This window comes from Myxocyprinus asiaticus, chromosome 24, assembly GCF_019703515.2.
Source record: "Myxocyprinus asiaticus isolate MX2 ecotype Aquarium Trade chromosome 24, UBuf_Myxa_2, whole genome shotgun sequence".
Lineage (NCBI taxonomy): Eukaryota > Metazoa > Chordata > Actinopteri > Cypriniformes > Catostomidae > Myxocyprinus > Myxocyprinus asiaticus.
Window position 1 is genome coordinate 37,510,525 of NC_059367.1, and position 23,901 is coordinate 37,534,425.

The window sequence follows — 23,901 nt, forward strand, 5'->3', positions numbered from 1 at the left end:
TGTGCTGCCATGTTCTTTTTAAAGAGAAGAGGCCTTCTCCTGGCAACCCTTCCAAACAAACCATACTTGTTCAGTCTTTTTCTAATTGTACTGTCATGAACTTTAACATGCTAACTGAGGCCTGTAGAGTCTGAGATGTAACTCAGTTTTTTTGCAATTTCTCCGAGCATTGCACGGTCTGATCTTGGGGTGAATTTGCTGGGACGTCCACTCCTGGGAAGATTGGCAACTGTCTTGAATGTTTTCCACTTTTGAATAATCTTTCTCACTGTAGAACGATGGACTTTAAATTGCTTGGAAATGGCTTTAAAACCCTTCCCAGATTGATGGGCAGCAACAATTACTCGAAGATCATTGCTGATGTCTTTCCTCCTTGGCATTGTGTTAACACACCCCTGCATGCTCCAGACCAGCAAACTGCTAAAACTTCAGCTTTTAGAGAGGTGGTCACACTTGCTGATGATCAATTAATCAAGGGCATTTGATTAGCAGCACCTGGCTACTACTTAGCCTCTTAATTCCTATGGAAGCAGTAAGGGTGTACTTTTCACACATGGATTCTCTATTTTGGCTTTATTTTTGTTAAATAAATCATGACAAGGTGTAATATGTCATGTGTTCTTGTTCATCTGAGGTTGTATTTACCTAATTTTAAGACCTGCTAAGGACCAGGTGATTTTTATTATGTCCTGATACATAAAACCATAGAATTCAAGGAGGGTGTACTTTCTTTTTCCAATGACTGTATGTATTTTATTCTTTTTATATTTATACCTGCATTTATGTCTTTAATTATTTTGCTATCTCCTTGCAAACTAATTTATGTTCATATATATGTATATATAATATAGGATTACATAAAACTAAAAAATAATAGGAATGCTAAAACAACAATATAATAAATTCTAAAGAAAATGTGTTTAAAGATCTCAATTTAGAGCGTTACTCTTAATCATTAAAGGGATTGTTCACAAAAAATAAAATAAAAAAAATTATCTCATTTACTCACTTTCATGCCATCTGAGATGTAGTGTATGACTTTATTTCTTCTTCTGAACACAAATGAAGATTTTTAGAAGAATATTTCATCACTGTAGGTCCATACAATGCAAGTGAATGGTGACCAGACATTTGAAGCTCCAAAACTCCCATAAAGGCAGCATAAAAGTAATCCATATGACTCCAGTTGTTTAATATGAGTTTAATATGTCTTTTGAAGGGATGCAATCACTTTGGGTGAGAAATAGACCAATATTTCAATAATCACTTTCAGAATGTGAAAGTGGAGATTTATAGGACTTAAATATTGGTCTGTTTCTCACCCACACCTATAATGTCGCTTCTGAAGATATGGATTTTACTACTGGAGTCTTATGGATTACTTTTATGCTGACTTTATACAGTACGTTTTTTGTTTGATTTTTTCTCCTTGAAAGCACTTGTCACCATTAACAAATTCATTGCTCACAAGTATTGTATGAACCTACTGAGCTGAAATATTCTTCTAATAATCTCGTTTGTGTTCAGCAGAAGAAAGAAAGTCACACACTCTGGGATGGCATGAGGTTGAGTAAATAATGAGAGAATTTCCATTTTCGGGTGAACTGTCCCTTTAAATAACTATAAGCATAAGTGTATTCTATTTTTAACACGAAATATTCAAATCTATGTATCTTTTTTTAATCTGTTTTAAAAAATGTAAAATTTCTCAAGGATAAAATATTAGTCTACTGAAACTGTTTTCATAACGTGTTTCATAACGTGACGGATTGGAAACGCGAATGACGTCAGTGTGCAAACAGACACAAGTTTCCGGTATCTATGCGCATGCGCACTGACTGGCTCTACTGCTGAACTGAACGGAACTGTTGCTCGGGAACTACCGAGAATCGGCGACTTTCATTTGGGCACACATTTACTGTGTTCACTACATTCTGAGTTACAACCGCTACATCTACGTGTTCACCGAGAGAATTTTAATCCGCGGAGTCTTGAATTTATAAACTAGCAGAGAATGACTCGGTTACGTACTCATCCGTCCTAGATTTAGCCGCACGGTGAGAACATATGCCTGCGTACATACTGATATTTATCCAATCAGACAATCCTGAAATCCATTTGACAGCTTTTTATTAGGCCGCTCTGTCTGTCCACAACAGCACATGTTAGCTATCAAGTATCAGAGATGCGTTCATTTATTTAAACGAAGCGCACAGCTGATGAAACAGATATGAACTATGGCTGCGTTTCAAAACCTAGTGAGCTGTCTACCTAGACAGCATTGTTGGGCTTTTCAGACACATGTTTTGTTTTAATTAGTACGTTCGAAAAGCTATGTAGGCAGCTCACTAGGTTGTAAGCAGTGTTGGGTGTTATGCATTACTAAGTAATTAATCACTGAAATTAAATTATTTTTCATTGAAAAAGTAAGGGATTACTCTTAATTTTTCAGTAATTTAATTAGTTACTTCTGATGTAATTGCGTTAAATACTGTATAGACTCTATTTAATGTCTTATGTTAAAATGTATGTTTTCTCATTTAATACTGCCACCTTAGATTCTTTGGCCAGTTCATTAATAATTTATTTGATTTTATATGATTTATTTGAAATAATTAAAAGAAGAGTTTCATGTCTTTCCTTGTATTTTTCATCTGGTCAAAGTTGATGAGGGTTTTAGAAAGTAATTAGTAATAAGTAATGCAATTATTTTTCAGACAAAGTAATTAGTACAGTAATCTAATTACACTGTTGAAGATGTAATTAGCGGTTAATAATTAATTATTTTTTAGAGTAACTTACCCAACACTGGTTGTAAGACACCAAATTAGACTAATACAATTGTACATCTGTCCATTACAATTGAACTGTCTCCTTGTTTCCTCATGTCAAGGTATGCCACTTCTGCTCAACACACCTGCACACACGTTAAATCCCCTGATGATGGATAACATGAAATATAAGGTAATGGAGGACTGCACCTGTACAGAGAAGAGGCTGCGCATGAAGGCTTGAGTTCATCCACCTCACCTGTTCATCCACACCAGCAATGGGAAGGCAAGTACACAGCAAAAGTGGGTTGGAATAATAAAATCGTAACGGCACTATGTTGTCAGTTCATGTAATGGATTCTCTTGGGCTCTCTGTCTCAAAACCTAGTCTGAATTTACACAGACTTAAATGTGGCACATTAGGAGGCAGCCCTCTAAGAACCGTGGTGTCTACCAAAGTTTTTAGTCTGTAAACTGAACTAAGACTGTCCACCGTTTTAGATTTCTCATTTATCATCTGTTCTCTCTATAGGATTAGTATTTCCTGCCTGTTTCCAGCATCCTGGCACTTCACCCTGTCTCCGTTGGTGCTGCCCCGGTTCCTGTTGCCTTCCTTCAGGCAGTTGCTGCTGCTGGGTCTGCTGGCTGGAGTAATGGGGCTGCTGTACCTGCTGCTGGTCACGGGGAAGGGCCAGTACAGCTGGATAAGAGAAGATAGGCACTACCACACGTAAAACACCAGTTCTGAGTTACATTATTTAGCTTTATGCTTAAAGGTGCACTCAGTAAGTTTTTGTTGATGTTTTCTTGGACTTACACTGACACCTAGTGGTGTGGATGCAGCATCATTTAAACGCAATAGTTTTCAGTAACTGATGTCAATGTAGAAATTCACTATTCACAGCCAGCCATGATTAATTAAATCCCTGAGTGAAAGTGTCCAATAACAGGACGATTACTGACATTAAGCGAGTAGTATTCGACAGGTCATGTGATTCTAACATGGCCGCCCCCATGAGGGGACCCTCTCCATGTAGAACAAAACTGTAAGTAGTCATGGTTTTAGATGTATGTTTCAAAATTACAATTAATTTCTGTTGAAGTAAAACTTTTTAAATGAGGAAAAAAAATTACTGAGTGCACCTTTAAGGCTCAGTCACATTTACCTTTGCACAGCGAAATTCAGCAGACCTCACCGCTAAAATGATATTCTTGTTCATTGTGAATATTCAGTAAAATATATTTTACTCTAATGAGAAGAATCTTTGACAAAAGTGAGAATTACAAAACTGTCTGGATGCATTCTGGTAACTAAAATTTGGGATAAAAAAAAATGTGCTTCATTCGCATAAATGATGCCAATGCTTAAAATCTAAATGGACCTAAAAATAGGGTTAGAGTTAGTTTTTTGGGGGGTGAAATTTAACCTAGCCATGTTTCTGACATGTTTTGTGAGATTCACTCCTAGTGTTTTTATTGTGTAAAACGTTGTTTGTAACAAGGTTTAAAATGGGCAAGGAAAAAATTGCTCGGCGGTTCCCAGACACGCCGTCGCCTGGTCCTCGACCACTCCTCCACCCTCTGGCGGACAACAGCCGCTCCTCCCCGGGCGGACCGGAGCGAGTCCTCCAACCCCTGGCAGATGGAACGCCCCTCCGTGTTCTGGCGGCCTGGAGTGAGCCCCTCTGCCCCTGGCAGCGGCTCCACCGCTCCAGGCGGCCGGCAGCGAGCCCCTCCTCCCCTCGCGGACGGCGGCCATTCCTCTGCATCCAGGCGGCCAGCAGCAACTCCTCCGTCCCCCGGCAGCTGCTCCTTTGGGAGGACGGCAGTGGCGAGGACTCCACGACAGCGCATCCCTCCTCCCTCCTGGGTTTCGGCACCAATGTAACTAGGTTTAAAATGGGCAAGGAGGAGGCGGGAACTGTACTAACCATCAAAATAATGTTTAATGAAAACTTAAAAAGACAAACAAACACACGGCAGCTGCGTGTGGCTCTCTCTCTCTCTCTCTCGAACTGCCTCATCCGGCTCGGCTTTATCCCTCTCCTCGGCTGATTAGCCCGACTGGGGGCCGGCCGTGTGCACTCACGGCCCAGCCCCGCCCTCCTCCTCGTCACACAGTGCTTCACTGAATTCTCATATTTTTATTATTGTTCACAGTTGTGCATGTCATTCAGTCTAATCATGACCTTACGGTGTTTTGTCCCCACTAGACGTTTGGGTCGTGTGCCGGACATGGAGGCCACGGACATCAATAACCCCAACCTGAACTATGGGCTGGTGGTGGACTGTGGCAGCAGTGGTTCCCGTGTGTTCGTATACACCTGGCCCCGGCATAACGGCAACCCACACGAACTGCTGGACATCAAACAGATGAGAGACAAGCACAGGAAGCCTGTAGTGATGAAGATCAAGCCAGGTCAGTATTCGGGATGTGCCAGGGTGGTCGACTAACAACTGACAAGTCGATTAGTGAGGTTGACTACTAACATTAATATTTTTAGTGGTGGTGGTTTTAATGGGAGACGCAATTCTCCAATTAATTGAGAGACGCAACTTATAAGAGAGAGTTTTTGCATGATGTTAGATTGCTGTGCTTAACAGTCAGCACAGTAAAACCCTCTGCAAGAAGTTTCATCTCTTTAATACTTAAGGTTTAGTCTTTTTATGTGCTGCTGTTAAAGCAAAACACAGCATCAACAATACATTTCAAGACTATCACTGTCGAACTTGAAATACTCTACTGTGAAGTAATGTTTCCATATCTGTGAGGTGCTGTGGAGAGATTAAAAGTCTAAAACTGCTTAAATAAACAGTTGCAGTAAATAAGTTTAAACTGCTTGATGTCTTGAACAAGATATGTACCTGCAATATTATCTTGCAGTTCTGTGCTGTTGAATGCACAGCAAGGATCGCCCTGAAGCACTCCAGTTACACTGAAGCATGTCATTCTGCGTTCAGGATGCGCACAAGCGCCTTTTTATTTTTTACTATTCTTACTTGTGCAATAAGATGTTCTAGTTATTTAGCCTATTTAATTGTTGAATATCCTTTAGTCACTATGTTGATGTGCTGCACTTAAGTGTCCATATATCCCTCTTAACCCAGGACCCCCCCCCCAACACCACCCAGACCACACCAACCAATGATTAGATTAGATCAATTGACAGCCCTAATTATTATCCTTTTAACCAACTAGTCATTTAAAAAAACGACGACTTGTCGATTATGACATTTGGTAGTTTTGGGAATGAATGAACAATGTTAGGAGTAGGTAAAGGGCCAACCACCCCCGGTGAACGCTGGTTGGGGTGGGGAATGGTGTGCGTGCAAGTTTATTGTGAATCAAACACTGATCAATAATGAAACCCTTTGTAAAATGTCACAAAATAATAAATACAAAACACTGTATTGGTTTTTGGTCTCTTATTGCACTATACAGCCTACTAGCATGTAAAGTCAACATCAGCTAAAAATGTAAACTGTATGTCAAAATCTGTTAATATAGCTAAACTCGATTATTCAACACGACTAAATATCTGCAAACATGCTTGTCTGAAAGCTTTTCAGTTGTCAGATGTTTTTAATTTCGACAGAACAATAGAAGCATTGTTCAGTTTTAGAAAGGACCTTACTGGGGTTATGATGTTTCCAGCACTAAATGCACATTCAAAAGCAGTGTTCATCACAACAACAAAATTACAGACAACATTGAGGTGTTTTTTTAGATTTCATTAATAAAGAGGAGATGAAAAATATGCATTATGAGGGTAATTAAGCAATCTTAAAACATTTGATATAAATATGGTGAGAAATAACACTGCAAGACAATACGAATGCTCTAACAATGTTTTATATGTAGAAAAACCTTGTTGAAGAAAATCTTGTTTATTCAAATGATCCAGTCATAGTATTTTGAGGATTGCCCCGTCTGAGCTGCATGAGCTGAAAGAGTTGACTGGTAAACTGAAGTGCTTTACTAGCGGGTTAATCCCCTTTTTTTCAAATGCATTTATTATATATAAAATTAATTGGCTATATAAACAAAACATTACAACTTACTGAAGCGAATGCACAGCTGAACTTGAACTAAGTGGTGAAGAAGATGCGTAACTCGTGTTGTGAATAGGCCGTTGCTGTAACCATGCACTACGCTGGGCAAAATCTTTATGTCTCTAAAAAAGAAAAAAACAAAATTGTATGTCTCTACCATGAAGAATCCACAATATTGTAACAAAGGATTTAAAGGGACAGTTCACCCAAAAATGTAAATTCTCTCATTTACTCACCCTCATGCCACTCAGATGTGTATGACTATCCGTAAAGCTGCAGGTCCAGACGGCATTCCGGGCCGCGTCATCAGAGTGTGCGCAAACCAACTGGCTGGTGTTTTTATTGACATTTTCAACCATTCCCTCTCCTTGTCTGTGGTCCCCACATGCTTTAAAACGTCCACCATTGTGCCTGTACCAAAGCAATCCAAAATCACTTGCTTAAATGACTGGCGTCCTATTGCTCTGACCTCCATCATCAGCAAATGCTTTGAGAGACTAATCAGAGATTACATCTGCTCTGTGCTGCCTCCCTCACTGGACTCACTGCAGTTTGCTTACCGCAACAACCGCTCCACTGATGATGCCATTGCATCTACACTACACAATGCTCTCTCCCACCTTGAAAAAAGGAACACTTATGTGAGAGTGCTGTTTGTAGACTACAGCTCAGCATTCAACACCATAGTGCCCTCCAAGCTTTATGTGAAACTCCGGGCTTAAACAGCTCGCTGTGCAGCTGGATCCTGGACTTCCTGTCAAGCAGACGCCAGGTGGTTAGAATGGGCAGCAACATCTCCTCATCACTGACCCTCAACACTGGAGCCCCACAGGGCTGTGTTCTCAGCCCACTCCTGTATTCCCTGTACACACAAGACTGTGTGGCAACACATAGCTCCAATGCCATCATCAAGTTTGCTGATGATACGACAGTGGTAGGTCTGATCACTGACAATGATGAAACGGCCTACGCTGGTGTCAGGAGCACAACCTCTCCCTCAACGTCAGCAAGACAAAGGAGCTTGTGGTGGACTTCAGGAAAAAAGACAAAACACAGCCCCATCACCATCAATGGAGCACCAGTGGAGAGAATCAGCAGCTTCAAGTTCCTCGGTGTCCACATCATTGAAGAACTCGCATGGTCCATCCACACTGAAGTCGTTGTGAAGAAGGCTCATCAGCGCCTCCTCCTCTTCTTGAGACGGCTGAGGAAGTTTGGAATGAACCGCCACATCCTCACACGGTTCTACACCAGCACTGTAGAGAGCATCCTGACTGGCTGCATCACCGCCTGGTATGGCAACAGCACCACCCTCAAACGCAAAGCCCTGCAAAGGGTGGTGCGAACTGCCATGCACATCATCGGAAGTGAGCTTCGCTCCCTCCAGGACATATATACCAGGCGGTGTGTGAAAAAAGCTTAGAGGATCATCAGAGACTCCAGCCACCTGAGCCATGGGCTGCTCTCACTGTTACCATCAGGCAGGCGGTATCGCAGCATCAGGACCCGCACCAGCCGACTTCATGACAGCTTCTTCCCCCAAACAATCAGACTTTTGAACTCTTGGTCTCTCACGATCAATATACATCAGCACTGCACTTTATTAATTTTATTATCTCATACTGGACAGTCATAAATTATATTCTCTCTAAACAACACACTGGCAACTGACTATCAACCGAAAGCCTGAATGTCATACAGTACAATACAACCTACTGTACATTTTATACTATATATACTATTTTTATTGTATACTGTGTATTCTATATTGTGTGTATTGTATACTGTACATTTGTATATTATTATTTGTATATTGCGTTATGTGTAATTATGTGTATATCAGATATGTAAATTGTGATGTGTAAATCTGATGTTTATTGTAAATTGGTATATGTCTCATCACTGTCATGACTGCTGTGTTGCTCGGAACTGCACCCAAGACTTTCACCCACTGTTACAATTGTGTATATAGTTGTGACAATAAAATAAAAGTGATTTGATTTGACTTTCTTAAGATTAAAAAAAAAAATAAATAAAAATCTACAATCTATAGGTCCATACAATGCACAGTTGCATTGCAGTTCTGGAATGGTGGCCAGAACTTTTCAAAATGCACAAAAAGGCAGCATAAAAGTAATCCATACTGGTCCAGTGGATTAATCCATATCTTATGAAGCAATATGATAGATGTGGGTGAGAAACAGATCAAAATTCAATTCCTTTTTTACCAGGACTTTTACTATACACGTTTACATGCACATCACCGCAGATGGCACTACACCACTGGGGTGGGCATTTGTCACGGTGATCCTTGCAGCCCCTTTTCTGGTTCTGAATCCACCTAACGATTCCGGTTCCTTAACCTTTCCATTAATGATTCTGTAACTAGTGGAGAAGTTGCTTGCACAATTCTGGGTGGTTGCCAAGGTGTTGCCAATCTTAATATTTTCGTACCGTGTTCTGTCCACAATGCCATAAGAATGCAGACCATCAAGAATGTCACACAAAATAATTGTTCAAATTTTTTTTAACAATGGAACTGGTTCTTGAATCCCAACCCTCAGCATGAAGTAAAACTAGGGCTTTCAATTTAACATGTTAATTTAGTTCATTAGAAAAAATAATTAAATTAATTAAATTATTCATACCTCCTTACCAGTACGTAAATCCCATAAGGGATTTTCCTACCAGTTCAATTTGGGCAATCCATGCGTGAAGTAACACTAAGTAACTACTACAGGCAGCATAGTGTAATTAATTTGATCACATTTTCTTTAATCGATTAACAGGCCTAGTTAAAACTAAATGGAAAAAATACACCCCGATGTGCAGTATAACCATATTTCGTGTAAAGGTCACCCTGCAATTTGAAAAATGGGCTTCTGTACAGTATGTGTGGACAATTGTTTTGTTCCTAAACTTGTTTGTGTGTGTGCAGGTATCTCCGAGTATGCATCCACACCAGACAAAGCCAGTGACTACATCAGCCCTCTCCTCAGTTTTGCTGCTCAGCACATCCCGAAAAACAAGCACCAGGAGACCCCTCTGTACATCTTGTGCACTGCAGGGATGAGAGTCCTGCCTGAAAGGTGTCCAGTCTGTTCATCCCACACTCATACAAATACAATTCAAACCATGGATGCACACAGTGCAAGAGCCACCACATGTGCTAAGATTGTGTTTGTTTGTAGCCAGCAGGAGGCCCTGTTGGAGGATTTGCGGACTGACATTCCTGTGAATTTCAACTTCCTGTTCTCTGACTCCCATGTGGAGGTCATCTCAGGCAAACAGGAAGGTAAGAACCAGCCGTTCTTAAAAGCAGGAGTTAATTTGAATGGTGCACACACAAGAAGACTCATTAGTGGTATTTGCCAAGTCAAGCATCACTATCACTATTGTGCATAATTCCGCTTATGCGCATCCCGGACGCAGAATGATGAGCTTCAATGTAATCGGAGAGCTTGGAGTAGCAGGGTAGTCCTCGCTCCACATTCAAAAGTGCATAACAATAAAATAATTTAGGGATGCACTGATCACAATCGGCAGGTCATAGACATAGAGATAACAGGAGTCCAAAAGGAACAAAATCCCAGAGGCAGTTTGTTGTTAGTGATCGACCGATATATCGGCGAGGCCGATATTCTGAGTTTCTTAATTATCGGCATCGGCCGATGCATTTTACCGTTTGGCCAATTTTTTTCTTAGGGCCATGAGGGTGCTGAGAATTGCCTGCTTGAATGTTAAGCGTCTGAGATCTTTAAATGGCCAATCACTGTTTGTACAACTAGTTTGATTCTGCCTTTTGTGAGAAAATGCGATTACTAATGCGCACATGCCGTCCATGGTTGCTGGACTTCTGTGTGTACTGTTATATCCTTCCTAATATATTATCAGTTTCTTCATTTGTGAATAAATTACTAACATTTTATGACTAAACAGAAATCAGAAGAAACTGCTATCTTCCATTTAAAAAATAAGATTGTATTTTAAAGATTTTTTTTACAAAGTTAAAGTTTAGTGTAAAATTTAGTAAATATAGTGCTAAATAAGAGTTTTATTTTTTTACAATTTTATGTTTATGTTATACTATGTTAAATTGTGTGATATATCAGCATTAATAAACCCATATCATTCGACCACAATTTGTTGTGCAAGCAAAATCCCAATACTAACCAGAAAACAATTGGGTGCATAATGCAGGACATTTAACTATAAGCAAACCCGAAACACCTGCGACTTATTTTGAAATGGCAAAGAACTGACTTTAAGCTTTTTAAAGCCTATATATTCACCAGATGAAGGGGTTTTGTTAATGTATGTCATCTGATAAGGTTTAATGAGGAATTAGGTTCATTATTATTCACAAGTTAAGTTGGAGACATGATGTATGTGCTGGTACGTTTCCATATACCTGCATTTTTCTTTGCATGCCCTTGCTTCAATTTAGAACACTTGATTATTTAATCAAAACAACAAAATATGCTTTGAAGTAAGGATAAAAATATAAATGAACATTGTAAATGATGAAAGATTTAGATACAGCAAATCCCCACGAGGTGTCAGTGATTGTTTTTATTTCACCTCTAAATGCCGCTTTTATTCTGTAGAACCAAGACGTTCTAACTGTAGAATCCTCCAGTGACGGACACAGAGGAATAATAAAAATTGGTAAAACCGATATATCGGTCTGCCTCTACTTAATGTGTGTGTGAAGCAAACAAGCATGCTCTCAGTGTCACTCACTCCCAACATGTACACTCTCAATCTCATCAGTCATTCATCCTAGCGATATGTTGTGAGAACTGTGATTTAAATAAAAGATAGATGTCAACAAATCATTGATACTAATGCTTTCTCGGTGGAGCAGTTTTGGAGCTTGAAATGGATATAACTGTCTTATTATGTACTGTATCTCTGCTGTGTGTGACGATTTCATGGTGTTTACCTGTTGCCAGTATGTCACATTGACCTTTTGATAGTGACAACAGAACTATTTATGACTTTTTTTATTATTACTATTTAAATAAAGTTTAAAGTTAGCATTTCACAATTACTGTAAATTGAATGTAATTTTACATTGTGGGGCATTAACATATAACTACAGCATATAACATGTAAAAGTGTGGCAGGGGGCATTTTAAAAACAAATATCGGTAATTGGTATCGGCATAAATGTTTTTTTTTTTCCTGCAACAATTTTTTAAAGTAATCAGTTGTCTGTCAGACAACCCACTATAAAGAATCAGCAACAGACTCTATAAATATAGAGTGCTTTAATCTGTCCGCAACACCTCACAAATAAACCTGTGGATTATACATAATAATGGGAACATTACTTACAGCAGACAATTTAGGCCCTGTTTCCACCTGGTATTACGATGTGTCTCAGGTGATTCGATCACATGTGGTCAGGTGAGACACATCACTGTTACACCTGGTCATTTAAATGCATCTCCTGTGACCACTTGTGTTTGGATTTGGAGGGAAGGGTCTCTGTTTGATGACGGCATATCAATTACTATGTCATTGTGTTAATGTGTGATAAAGCGCAACAGTCAGAAAAGACAAAGAAAGTGCAAAGTTTCTCCCAGATGCGGTTGAAATTGAATCTAAGCACAAACGCAACATGTCAAGCAGAATTATCTGTTATTTTAGTGTATTACCTGTATTAAAGGAGCTTCAAGTGTTCATGCTTGTTAAATGTGTTGATATCAGACACACTAAAGAAGATCCATGAAGCTCTTGTGTATGTATCCACTTTTTTTAAATGTACCAATTGGACGGTTATTTCCTTTTAAAGCCGCTCTTAAACGGCAAAGTTTAAACTCTTGTTTTAGCGCAGCGGTTGATTGACAGGTGAGGGGTGGTGCTTCACTGTTGCCAGGACACATGCAGAACGGATTAGCGTTTACACTTCGAATGTTATCTGGTCACGTGCGTTTTTTTTTTACCACACTCGTATGTGGTTTTTGAAATCCGATCACAAAACGTTTTGGATCCTGTTTACACCTGTATTTAGGACTGACCACATGTGATCAGATCCCCTGAAATTCATCTTAATACCAGGTGGAAACGGGGCCTAAAAGTCCCATAGTGACTGAAATTAAAATGTATTGTTCAATGCGGTAAATTTGTACACGAGCACTACTTTTAATAAAGAGGATTAATGGGGGGCCTGGGTAGCTCAGCAAGATGCTGACTACCACCCCTGGAGTCACGAGTTCGAATCCAGGGCGTGCTGAGTGACTCCAGTCAGGCTTCCTAAGCAACCAGTTGGCCCGGTTGCTAGGGAGGGTAGAGTCACGCTCGGTTAACCTCCTCGTGGTCGCATAATGTGGTTCGCTCTCGGTGGGGCGCGTGGTGAGTTGTGCGTGGATGCCACGGAGAATAGCGTGAAGGCTCCACACGCACTGTGTCTCCGTGGTAACGCGCTCAACAAGCCACGTGATAAGATGGATGGATTGACGGTCTCAGATGAGGCAACTAAGATTTGTCCTCCGCCACCCGGATTGAGGTGAGTTACTACGCAACCACAAGGACTTAGAGCATATTGGGAATTGGGCATGCCAAATTGGGGAGAAAAGGGGAGAAAATCAAAAAGAAAAAATAAAGAGGAATAATGGAGATGCAACTTTTTTACCACACTTATACACGCAAAATCACAGCTCGCTGTTAGCATGCTTAAACGTTCATAGAAGTTGAATCTGTCAGATCATCGCTTAAAAAAAGCACCACAGCTAAATCTATTTAACTCATTCGTTGGTTGTTGGACAACTAGTGGAACATCCTGTCCCATTTGTAGTATTTGTACCTTTATATGGCTTCTGTCTGCATGTTTTACATCCATCAATTTCAGTAACGCTCAATTCAGATGCTCCCAAACAGCCGATTAAAGTCACTTTTTCGTTGGATGAGTCTAGTAGATCGTATTCCTCTGTTATATTTTGGAGTTCATGTGTAGCCCTAGTTTCGCGTGGAAAGTTCACATTCAGTCCGCAATACCTGACCAAGCACCATGCGTAACCATAGTAACAGCTGCAAGTCATGGGAATGAACAAAATTTTGAAATGTCTCTTGATATTTTTATAGATAAAAAATGTTCTTGTTATTTAATATATAAAATATTTTGTCGGCTAGGAATGGCTTATTTTCCGTGCAGCTTCCAGATTTATTTTTAAATAATTATAGATATTTTTAAAGATCCTTATCTGGTAATTATGTAGCATTTATGTACAATTGTAGCGATGATACATATTGTAGCAATTATGAAGCTAATGTCTTTGAATAAGATTCTTTTATTGGGCTTTCAGCAAATATTGAAATGCAATTAAGTTGATTTATTAATGGACATTTAATAAATGACGTTGTCAACCACTCAGAATTGTGCAAGCATCTTTTGCATGGGTACTACTCATACAAAGTTACTTAAAGGAATATTCCGGGTTCAATTCAAGTTAAGCTCAATCGACAGCATTTGTGGCATAATGGTAGTTACCACAAAAAAATTTGACTCGTCTCCTTTAAAAAAACATTTACAAAAAAAAAAAAAAAAAACGAAAATCAAAGTTATAGTGAGGGACTTACAACGGAAGTGAATGGGGCCAATTGTTTTTTTATGGGGGGGGGGGAGTTTAAAGGCAGAAATGTGAAGCTTATAATTTTATAAAAGCACATACATTAATTCTTCAGTTAAATTTATCACATTAAAATCATTTTAACATGCATATTATTTACATCTTGTGGCTATACTTTTGAAATAGTGAGTATTTTAACATTTACAGATTGGCCCCATTCACTTCCATTTTAAGTGCCTCACTGGAACCCAGATTTTTGCTTTTTTTTTTTTTTTTAAAGAAAAGGAGGGATGAGTCAAAATGATTTTTTTGTGGTAATCAATATTATGCCACAAATCCTGTATTTGTGTTACATTTTACATGTTACGATTATTAATTACTATAGTAATAAAAATAATATGTAAATTCAGGTAATCAACAAAGTAACAACGTACATTGTAGTTACATACAGTTAATTAGTATTACTCAGGTAATTACCTATGTAAATGCCCAGTAACATGAACACTGACCAATCTACTTTTTACATTTTTTTGACAGGAGTATATGCATGGATAGGAATCAACTTTGTTCTAGGGCGTTTTAATCATGTCGAAGATGGTAAGTGTTTTGTCTGATACTTTGTCTCATAAGTAATTAATAATAATTTACCACCTGCAGAAGATTTTGCAGCATCCCTTTTCTCCTTTCCTCACTCTTTTGTGTGTTTTTATTTATTTATTTATTTATTTTTTTGCTTCTTTTTTCTTGTTTGTCAGAAAATGAGGCAGTAGTGGAAGTGCAGGTTCCTGGCAGTGACCAGCAGGAGACACTAGTGCGCAAACGTACGGCCGGCGTGTTGGACATGGGTGGCGTCTCCACTCAGATCGCTTATGAAGTGCCCAAAACTGTAAGCTTTGCTTCTCCACAACAGGTTATTATCTATAATAATTTCCCGTATTTTTTAAGTTGAAAGATTGTCATTCTCATTCTCTCCTTCTTGTTCTCCTGGTACTCTGTTGTCCTTGGCCCAGTGCAGTGTTAAGTCACGGTGAATTTGTTGAACTGATGTCTTGGACAGAGATATGCCTGCTGCATGCACATATAGCAGCATGGTGATTAAGCTTTGAGAATTGTACTAACTGCTCTTCAACACAGAATTATGTACTAAAGGGGCCATATCATACACTTTTGTAGCACTGTATATTGTCTCTCAAGTCCACTTACGATACTGGTCAAGGTTTATTGCACCAAAAACAGTCAATTTGTTTTCAAGTTACCGTTTCCATTTCTGTACTGTTTTCGCAGCTAAAATTTAAATAACCAGCCTGGGTGAACTGGAGAGGGAGTTTGTATTGTGAATGTTAGAGTATGCCACATAATACAGCAGTGAAAATCATGTTTTCCATGTTATGGCCCCTTTAAACAGTATTTGATGATTTAATTAATTCTGGTGGAGTGTAAAGTGCCAGTAATTAACAAAATATTCTCTATATTAGGATAGATAGCCCTGGGGGCCTGGGTAGCTCAGCGAGTATTGATGCTGACTGCCACCCCTGGAGTCGCGAGTTCTTATCCAGGGTGTACTGAGTGACTCCAGCCAGGTCTCCTAAGCAACCAAATTGGCCCGGTTGCTAGGGAGGGTAGAGTCACATGGGGTAACTTTATGGGCAGTGGTTAAGGCTCTGGGTTACTGATCAGAAGGTCGGGGGTTCAAGCCCCAGCACCGCCAAGATGCCACTGTTGGGCCCTTGAGCCTATCTGCTCCAGGGGCGCCGTATCATGGCTGACCCTGCACTCTGACCCCAGCTTAGCTGGGATATGTGAAAAAAAGAATTTCACTGTATATGTGCAAATGTATAATGTGTGAATAAATATAATTAAATTAATTAACCTCCTCATGGTCACGATTAGTGGTTCTTGCTCTCATTGGGGTGTGTGGAAATTTGTGCGTGGATCGCGGAAAGTAGCATGAGCCTCCACATGCTGCGAGTCTCCGCGGTGTCATGCACAACGAGTCACGTGATAAAATGCGTGGATTAACGGTCTCAGAAGCGGAGGCAACTGAGACTCGTCCTCCACCACCCGGACTGAGTAACCGCGCCACCACGAGGACCTACTAAATTAGTGGGAATTGGGCAAGCTGCTGCCATGAACGATAATAAGGACCGTTTTACATCTTGCGGGGTTTTCCCTTTGCCTTGTCACATATGAAATGCCACATTAGCAGTACAGTACACAAACTTTTCATATTTGCCATACCACATTCGCCACTTTAACTGCTGAATCAAGTTTATTGTGACAACACTAGGGGTACTTCTCAATCGGAAGGCTGCAGCCTCGTTAGGCTGGATATCTCAGCTGTCATGTCATCAAGCACCGTTGAAAATAGTCTCAATTGTGAGGACACTTGGAAGACTGCCTCATTTTGCAGCCTTCGTTTGCCATATTTTGGAGGACACGTCGGGTGTATCCTTTGTGACCTTCAATCACCCACAATCCTTTGCACATGTCCCAAATTATTTTAAAAAAGGCCGGAAAATGAGTCGCGTGACCACAGAGGCGGAAACCTTTTTGACGTAGTTTTTATTCACATTTGCAGCAATGATAATATGTAGAAAATAAAAAATGCAAATAGTTTAGACAATACAACAAATTAGAAGATACAAAGCACAAAAAAATATAAATTAATAAAAGGGCAATGACATGAATTTGCAAAGCTTTAAAAGTTTTTACAAGTCTAGGGTTGTTTAATATTTGAGAGAGTTTAAATATAAATTCTAAGATCAATGTTGGAAAATGTGTTATATAAAGGCTTTTGTTTTGAGTGACAAGCTTTGTGAATAAAACATTTTGCTAAAATAATTAAGGGATTAAGGACATATTTCTCGTTTTCTGATGTACAGGTGCTGGTCATATAATTAGAATATCATCAAAAAGTTGATTTATTTCACTAATTCCATTCAAAAAGTGAAACTTGTATATTATATTCATTCATTACACACAGACTGATATATTTCAAATGTTTTTTTCTTTTAATTTTGATGATTATAACTGACAACTAAGGAAAATCCCAAATTCAGTATCTCAGAAAATTAGAATATTACTTAAGACCAATACAAAGAAAGGATTTTTAGAAATCTTGGCCAACTGAAAAGTATGAACATGAAAAGTATGAGCATGTACAGCACTCAATACTTAGTTGGGGCTCCTTTTGCCTGAATTACTGCAGCAATGCGGCGTGGCATGGAGTCGATCAGTCTGTGGCACTGCTCAGGTGTTATGAGAGCCCAGGTTGCTCTGATAGTGGCCTTCAGCTCTTCTGGATTGTTGGGTCTGGCATATCGCATCTTCCTCTTCACAATACCCCATAGATTTTCTATGGGGTTAAGGTCAGGCGAGTTTGCTGGCCAATTAAGAACAGGGATACCATGGTCCTTAAACCAGATACTGGTTGCTTTGGCACTGTGTGCAGGTGCCAAGTCCTGTTGGAAAATGAAATCTGCATCTCCATAAAGTTGGTCAGCAGCAGGAAGCATGAAGTGCTCTAAAACTTCCTGGTATACGGCTGCGTTGACCTTGGACCTCAGAAAACACAGTGGACCAACACCAGCAGATGACATGGCACCCCAAACCATCACTGACTGTGGAAACTTTACACTGGACCTCAAGCAACGTGGATTGTGTGCCTCACCTCTCTTCCTCCAGACTATGGGACCCTGATTTCCAAAGGAAATGCAAAATTTACTTTCATCAGAGAACATAACTTTGGACCACTCAGCAGCAGTCCAGTCCTTTTTGTCTTTAGCCCAGGCGAGACGCTTCAGACGCTGTCTGTTGTTCCCATGTCTTGCATACGTCTGTGCGTAGTGGTTCTTGAAGCACTGACTCCAGCTGCAGTCCACTCTTTGTGAATCTCCCCCACATTTTTGAGTGGGTTTTGTTTCACAATCCTCTCCAGGGTGCGGTTATCCCTATTGCTTGTACACTTTTTTCTACCACATCTTTTCCTTCCCTTCGCCTCTCTATTAATGTGCTTGGACACAGAGCTCTGTGAACAGCCAGCCTCTTTTGCAATGACCTTTTGTGTCTTGCCCTCCTTGTGCAACGTGTCAATGGTCGTCTTTTGGACAACTGTCAAGTCAGCAGTCTTCCCCATGATTGTGTAGCGTACAGAACTAGACTGAGAGACCATTTAAAGGCCTTTGCAGGTGTTTTGAGTTACTTAGCTGATTAGAGTGTGGCACAAGGTGTCTTCAATATTGAACCTTTTCACAATATTCTAATTTTCTGAGATACTGAATTTGGGATTTTCCTTAGTTGTCAGTTATAATCATCAAAATTAAAAGAAATAAACATTTGAAATATATCAGTCTGTGTGTAATGAATGAATATAATATACAAGTTTCACTTTTTGAATGGAATTAGTGAAATAAATCAACTTTTTGATGATATTCTAATTATATGACCAGCACCTGTATATGAGTTTTCTAAACAACGTAAAGTATCACATGGTTCTAAGCTTATGGTTCGCCATGCACACTTACTAGACCGTCTCATTCAAACGCTGAATACTGAGGTGGATTCTAGCCAACAGCCTCCGAAGGACTGGTCTAGGAAGGACACAGCCTAACTAGGCTGCAGCCTTCTGTTTGAGAAGCACCCAATGCCAGTATTCCCCACACTCTGTGATGTCATGACAGTGCTGCTCAAGCCTTAAAGGAGCCGTGCGTCTTTTGCGACATGAGCGATCGGTTTATGCAATCAGCCAAATTACCGATCACAGATCGAGTCATGGTACGTGAATATTGGCCGATACCGATTGGTAGCCGATCGATCAGAGCATTCTTAAACAGTAGTCCCACCTCTAAAAGAACTATTTTTACAGCTTCACAGCTCAAATGGCACTTTTTTGGCAAAAGAATTTAATACAAGCACTTTAACAAAAAATACTAGCAGCACATTTTGGCTTTTAAAACCCCTTTTGAAATTATTGCCCCATCAGCTTCCATTGTAAATGCATACTGTAAACATGTTTTCCTTTGCTTTTTGGGACTAGTTCAAATAATTTTGTAGTAGTGGGTTTAAAAAAATTGCAGTTCGGTCATAGTATTTTAATGTTGCCTAAAAGGAGCCTCTCTTGTTTCTGTTTTCCACTCTTATTATTCTGTCTGTGTTTTGCTCTGTGGCATCAGGAGGAGATAGCCAAAAATTTACTGGCGGAGTTTAACCTGGGTTGTGACGCACACCAGACTGAACATGTGTATCGTGTTTACGTCTCAACATTTTTGGGTTTCGGGGGAAATGCAGCTCGTCAGAGATATGAGGAAAACCTCATCAGCAACACACAAATCCAAAACAAGTAAGATCAAACATATCTAGAAAATACTGCAGAATTTGGGATGTTAATATGAAATACGTTTGGAAAGTTGTCCATTTGTAGCTGTATGATTTCTAGGTATTAATGTAAACTAACAACCTTTTTTTGTTTGTAGAATAATTCTCATTTAATGAGAAATATAAATATGAAAAATTCTGGCACACACAAAAAATACATAGCTAAAAATAAAATTAAAAATTAAACTAGTGAAGGCAAAAATGTATTAAAATCTTCAAAAAATGATAACCAGTTACAGGACCTAAGATAATTTTTCCCTTATCCATTCTTATAAATTGTAATCTCAAATCTTGATTTTGTTCAAAAAATGTCCATGGACACATTATGCGTCAACTACCCAGAGTCTCTTCCCCATGTCTCTAGGCTGCTGGGTCAACATCAAGGTGAAAGCGCCGACTCTCCTGTCCTGGACCCCTGCTTGCCACCTGACCTCCAGGACGAGGTGGGAACTCTAGACCAGAGAGTTCACCTGAGAGGCACTGGAGACTTCAACCGCTGCCGCCTCCTGCTCCAGCCATTTCTAAACCACACCAATGACACCAACACATCACTTAATGGAGTCTATCAGCCACCCATTGACTTCCACAACAGCCAGTTCTATGGCTTCTCTGAGTTTTACTACTGTACTGAAGATGTACTGCGCATGGGAGGGGACTACAACTCCACCAAATATGCCAATGCAGCTAAGGTACACATTCTGGTAGGATAGGGGCACATATAAGATGCTGACTTAGATATTCATCATTAGTTCTGGCTATTGATACAGATTTCCATATTCGATTCCAATTCACATGTGTACATTTGAGTTATGATGTCCACTTTGCTTACATATGAAAGAAATTCTCTCCCAGATAATGCTGTTAATTATACAGGGGACCTTCTAACTTGGTACATTACGAAAATATACATTTTACTAATTATATTTTATTAGTTTTACATAATTTGTCACATTTTTTCTTTTTAAAAATGATCAAATCCATGTATTCAATAAATAAATATGTTATTATATTGCATACATTATATTTTGTTACATGTTTATTGTTTACATGCATAATGTATACTATTTACAAAGTATTTACATTGATTTGTTGAGCGCGTGCTAAAAAACGGTACGGTCTCTTTATAAAAAAAAAAAAAAACGGCACTGTAAATGAGAACATTAACATATTTCTGTCATAAGTTGAATCGTGCTATTATTTTGTCATGAAGAATTTTCTGTTTGTGTGTGTTTTTTATGGTAACTTCACACCTCCAGAAAAGCGGAATAGCCCAGTGTCATTATTCAAGTGCAGAATGTAGCGATTTAATTATATAAAAATAGTCTGCAGGCACGTTCGACATCCCTACCCAAGTCAAATACATTGCAAAAGCTGTTTCAGATTGTTTATAAATGTATTGTTTACCTGATCCATCTCATTTCACAGAATTACTGTGCCACCCAGTGGAAAACTCTGAAAGAGCGTTTTGATCGGGGTCTGTATGCCTCGCATGCTGATCTACACAGACTGAAGTAAGCTTAAAATGTAAAACCTTAAAAAATTTCTTTTCTTTTTTTGTTTTTTTTTTCTCCCCAATTTGGAATGCCCAATTTCCAATGGTCTCTAACTCCTCGTGGTGGCGTAGTTACTCGCCTCAATCCGGGTGGTGGAGGACGAATCTCAGTTGCCTCCACGTCTGAGACCGTCAACCCGTGCATCTTATCACGTGGCTTGTTGAGCGCGTTACCGCGGAGACATAGCGGGTGTGGAGGCTTCACGCTATTCTCAGCGGCATCCACGCACAACTCACCACGCACCCCACTGAGAGCGAACCACATTATAGTGACCACGAGGAGGTCACCCCATGTGACTCTACCCATCCTAGCAACTGGGCCAATTTGGTTGCTTAGGAGACCTGGCTGGAGTCACTCAGCATGCCCTGGATTCGATCCAAGCAGTATTTCCTAATTGTTTCCTAAATCAAATAGCATGTTAGAATATACCACATCACAACTTCATGCTACACAATGCAGCACAATTTCAGTGATCAGCAAAAAGAAAATGGATGTACAGAAAGCTCCTCTTCTCTTGCAGATATCAGTGCTTCAAGTCTGCATGGATGCACGAGGTGCTCCACTCAGGTTTTGCGTTCCCGCCGGCGTATGAGAATCTCAGGACGGCCCTGCTGGTCTATGATAAAGAAGTGCAGTGGACACTAGGAGCCATTTTGTACCGCACACGTTTTCTACCTCTAAGGTACAATATTCTCTCTCGATTGACTTCAGTTGAACATTTTAAAGCTAAAGTGTTTAACTTTTTCTGTGTTAAAATACTTTCTCATATCCCAGCTTTATATCTAGAGGTAACGATAAGTAAGCCATTCGTATGTTATTTTGTCTAGCATAACATTGTCTCGACCAATGGTGTGAGTTGGGGGCGGGCTATCTGTTTGTTTGACCAACAGCAGATTGGGGGGTAGGGGGGCTATTCAGAAAGACACTAGTGGTGAAGAAGTTTCACACATCAGCCTTAAATACATCCACTTGTTTTAAGTCTTGTTGAAAGTACTGTATTTTTTGGTTTTATAAGTTGTTGGGTTTTTTTTTTCTTGGTTATGCAGGCATAAATTATTTCATTTATTTTTATTTATTTTTCTCCCCAATTTGGAATGCCCAATTCCCAGTGCGCTCTAAGTCCTTGTGGTGGTGTAGTGACTTCCCTCAATCCGGGTGGCGGACGACGAATCTCAGTTGCCCCCGCATCTGAGACGTCAATCCGCGCATCTTATCACGTGGAGACATAGCGCGTGTGGAGGCTTCATGCTATTCTCCGCGGCATCCACGCACAACTCGCCACACGCCCCACCAAGAGCGAGAACCACACATTATGGCGACCACGAGGAGGTTACCCCATGTGACTCTCCCTAGCAACCGGGCCAATTTGGTTGCTTAGGAGACCTGGCTGGAGTCACTCAGCATGCCCTGGATTCGAACTCGCAACTCCAGTGGTGGTAGTCAGCGTCTTTACTCGCTGAGCTACCCAGGCCCCCAATTATTATTTTTGTTACAGTTTGCAGCTTTTTAATATTTTGTCAACTTAAACTACCAGACTTTCAGAAAACATTTTTATAATACCTTTGGCACATAAATTAGCATCAGTCACCTATCATTTTCTCCATACGTTTTGCTCACGTAGCAAAGGTATTATCTAGGGCACTTTGTCTTTAGGTGGGACAAAAAGCACGTTTATTTACATGGATAAAGTGTTAATTATTACAGCAAGAATTCACGGGAAGCTGTGTGTTACAGTAATTTTACCACAAACAAGAGAATTGTTTTGAGACATTTGTTAATATAGTAATTAATCACAATAAATTCTTCCCCTAAGTAATCTATTTCATCTGCGTAACTGTAGACTGTTTATGGTTGCATACCAAGTAGCAACTTGGTTTTTTACAAGTTTTCCCTGAGGATTCGTGTTTCGCAGAAGCACAGTACTTAGTAAGGATGTCCCGATACCATTTTTTGGAGAACGATTGCGGGTACTGATAATTCCTTTTCGGTACTCGCCGATACCCATACCTGTTTGTTTGTTTTTTTTTCTGAATTCCATATCAACAGTTTATTTCAATTTTATCATCAAAATGGTGTCTAAATAAATTCATTAAAACTTTCATCAAATGAAATAGAATAATACATTTTCAACATAATATTGTAGCCTATTATTTTAATTAAAAATGAGGTGCTTTTATACAGAACCAAACAGCACAATCCAAAAAAACAACCACAATAAAAAAAAGTGGTGGTGGTGGTTCAACCTATTTGCCTGTAGTACCTATCCAGAATTTACTTATCCACTTCAGTGGATGAGAGATGTGTGCCTGATGTGATTTATTGTATTTCTTCCTCAGGGATATTCAGCAGGAGAGTCTGAAGGGTTCTCACACCCACTGGCATCACAGCTTTTCCTTCATGAATAACCACTATCTCTTCCTGGCTTGTTTTCTGGTGGTGGTTTTGTCCATCCTCCTGTACCTGCTCCGTTTGAGGCGCATACACCACCGCTCGACACTCCACCGTGGTGCCTCTGCTTCCGTCCAGTGGCTAGAGGAGGGCCTGGGTTCACCAGACCTTCCAGTTACCCTATAGGGT

General features: G+C 39.8%; 1 protein-coding gene across 4 annotated transcripts; it reads left to right on the forward strand.

Moving 5' to 3' along the window:
- The first annotated feature begins 1,850 nt into the window (after positions 1-1,850).
- On the forward strand, positions 1,851-23,901 carry LOC127415455 (ectonucleoside triphosphate diphosphohydrolase 4-like). Of its 4 annotated transcripts, none has more exons than XM_051654210.1 (13): positions 1,851-2,057; positions 2,894-3,057; positions 3,304-3,501; positions 4,985-5,190; positions 9,763-9,913; positions 10,016-10,119; positions 14,936-14,995; positions 15,154-15,308; positions 19,570-19,736; positions 20,136-20,460; positions 21,197-21,282; positions 21,845-22,006; positions 23,661-23,901. In XM_051654210.1, exons 2-13 carry the CDS (start codon positions 3,050-3,052, stop codon positions 23,896-23,898), a joined length of 1,860 nt encoding a protein of 619 aa, XP_051510170.1. In that variant the 5' UTR covers positions 1,851-2,057; positions 2,894-3,049; the 3' UTR covers positions 23,899-23,901. The 4 variants fall into 4 exon arrangements, with proteins under 4 accessions (XP_051510170.1, XP_051510171.1, XP_051510168.1 ...); XM_051654211.1 differs by having other exon boundaries at positions 15,154-15,284; XM_051654208.1 differs by lacking the exons at positions 1,851-2,057; positions 2,894-3,057; positions 3,304-3,501 and adding an exon at positions 4,399-4,655.

Excerpts from the sequence above, each read along its gene's own strand:
- LOC127415455 (XM_051654208.1), top strand. The coding sequence starts at position 4,414 with ATGGAACGCCCCTCCGTGTTCTGGCGGCCTGGAGTGAGCCCCTCTGCC. Across the intron at positions 14,996-15,153 it reads TTTTAATCATGTCGAAGATG|AAAATGAGGCAGTAGTGGAA; the intron begins GTAAGTGTTTTG and ends CTTGTTTGTCAG. Across the intron at positions 19,737-20,135 it reads AACACACAAATCCAAAACAA|GCTGCTGGGTCAACATCAAG; the intron begins GTAAGATCAAAC and ends CCATGTCTCTAG.